We start from the raw sequence: 1,197 nt of genomic DNA, 5'->3' as shown, positions 1-1,197 counted from the left end.
TTACTCTCGAAGTTCTCAATGTTGCTCTCGAAGCTCTTACTCTCGAAGTTCTCAATGTTGCTCTCGAAGCTCTTACTCTCGAAGTTCTCAATGTTGCTCTCGAAGCTCTTACTCTCGAAGTTCTCAATGTTGCTCTCGAAGCTCTTAGCCTCAGCGGACTCGACACCCTTGCTGGTCTGGCATAACGCCACAATATCCGGTACGATTCGCTCTTGACACTGTTGACTCGATAGTCTCTCCTCCAAAGAGGTATTCGCCCAATGGCTATCATCAAGAACGCCGGTCTCGACTGCAAGGATATGACATTCCGCCGAGCTACTACTCTCCTCCGATGAGGAGTCGTCTAACTGGCACACTCTCTGCTGTGCCTCACTCAGATTGACCTGGGGATTGCTATCAACCGTCTTTTGCGCGAACTTATCGTGCTTAGCCAACACAACCCGCCCACCAATCTGCTTGCCGTTCAATAATTGTATCACTCTCTCAGCTTCGACATCGGTCTTGAGCTTCACGATGGCAGTGCCCTTCCTGGGCAACATGGTAACATACACCGACAAGTCGCCATTGGAGAGCTCACCGATCAAACCCTTCGTCTCTCGAAAGGTCCAATGGAAGGGTAGGCCGCTAACATACACCTGGGCTCTTGCCCTACTGTCGATCTCCGCGTTGTGCAACTCGGCCAAATGGGCTCCGGTTTGGCCTTTCTTAGGACCCGTGTGATCTTTGGTAGGTAACTTCAGTGGTGCCATCGATCTCATCCCAAGACTCTCTACCCCATATCTCAAGGTAAGCTGAGCCCAGGACTTGCACTCTCGGAGCATGTCTCTGTATGTCGCCACTGACAATCTCGGCAAGCGATCTACATGTAGTTGCCCGTCCCGGGGTAGTCCCATATACAGTCGAGCTCTCGCCTCCAGATCCGAGACAGGAGCTCCCCGAACTTCGGATAGCTGATCTCGGAGGCCTTCCAATTTGGACACGAAGGTCTCCAACCCCTTCGCTCCCTCAGGGCCGCAACCCAAGGCTTCCCATCGCTTCACCAATGACATCTCGTCAGTGCCGTCCGAGTAGCTCTCGAGGACACTCCACATAGTCAGCACTCTCGCCTTGAACGTGAGGTCCTTGTTCCTCGCACAAGTATCATTAATTAACTGTCTCAGGGGTTCGCTGACGTTGTGGTTCACGTAGAAATACTCG

At 52.4% G+C, this 1,197-nt stretch overlaps 1 protein-coding gene across 1 annotated transcript; it reads right to left on the bottom strand.

The window, feature by feature from the left end:
• Nucleotides 1–112: 112 nt before the first annotated feature.
• On the bottom strand, nt 113–1,049 carry Pmar_PMAR000278 (hypothetical protein; the record flags this gene model as incomplete). The annotated part of the gene is made up of 1 exon (XM_002784533.1): nt 113–1,049. A coding segment is annotated over one exon (937 nt), but the record flags the coding sequence as incomplete, so codon positions are not given.
• Nucleotides 1,050–1,197: the final 148 nt, after the last annotated feature.

This window comes from Perkinsus marinus (genome assembly GCF_000006405.1).
Source record: "Perkinsus marinus ATCC 50983 genomic scaffold scf_1104296934894, whole genome shotgun sequence".
Taxonomy (NCBI): domain Eukaryota; phylum Perkinsozoa; order Perkinsida; family Perkinsidae; genus Perkinsus; species Perkinsus marinus.
The sequence above is the reverse complement of the archived record's forward strand: the minus strand, read 5'-3'. Positions and strand labels throughout refer to the sequence as shown.